Genomic DNA, 684 nt, shown 5'->3' with positions numbered 1-684 from the left:
TTCGTCGTGTATACGCTTTTGTAAGGAAATTCCGTAGCTATTGGACTCCCGACCGATTAAATCATACGATCGCCTGACCGATGATAGCCAGCTCTTCAATTTCTACGTTTACAAACTCTCTACGCTGACGCAATAACTCCAATGGACAGCTGCCTACGATGTAAATTCCCGGGTGGATATCGTGTCGAGTATCGCTTTGAACCCATTTGCGCACTTAGCTGCGTTGTGCCCGATCCGCTTTGCCGTATCGACCGCACGTGTATTTCTTTCCCTTTTTCTTTTCCTCGAATTTCTCCGGTGAAGTGCTCCCGTATTTTGGCTGCTGCGGTGACTCTTTCAACGAGTTGAGGTCTTGGGCTCTTCTGGTTTCGCCCCGATGATGATACGTTTGGCATGGAATTCGTTTCTCGCGAAATATCACGTCGCGCTTCTGGCTTCTTACTTTCCCTCCAGCTTGGTTGTACAGCTGAGGTTGCTGGATGTTGGGTTCCTGCAAAAGAGCTTGAAGGAACGGAAATTGGATCGATGCTTCCATAAAAGCTTGGATGTATGCTTCCACAGTGTATGCAGGGTGATAAAATTGGAAAGCTCCAAAAGTGGATGTGCGGTCACCGCTCTGGCTGTTTAGTGTGGCAATTATGTGTCGACACCGAAGCAGCAGTTGGTGTCGATCAGGACAGCGCG

The 684-nt window shown here is 48.7% G+C and overlaps 1 protein-coding gene across 1 annotated transcript; it reads right to left on the bottom strand.

Annotated features, from left to right (window-relative positions):
* Positions 1 to 214: 214 nt before the first annotated feature.
* Positions 215 to 535, bottom strand: PPTG_24577 (hypothetical protein; the record flags this gene model as incomplete). Its single annotated transcript, XM_008917827.1, has 1 exon — positions 215 to 535. One exon carries the CDS (start codon positions 533 to 535, stop codon positions 215 to 217), a length of 321 nt encoding a protein of 106 aa, XP_008916075.1.
* Positions 536 to 684: the final 149 nt, after the last annotated feature.

Source organism: Phytophthora parasitica (assembly GCF_000247585.1).
Source record: "Phytophthora parasitica INRA-310 unplaced genomic scaffold supercont2.118, whole genome shotgun sequence".
NCBI lineage: Eukaryota > Oomycota > Peronosporomycetes > Peronosporales > Peronosporaceae > Phytophthora > Phytophthora nicotianae.
This window is presented reverse-complemented; position numbering and strand designations above follow the sequence as displayed.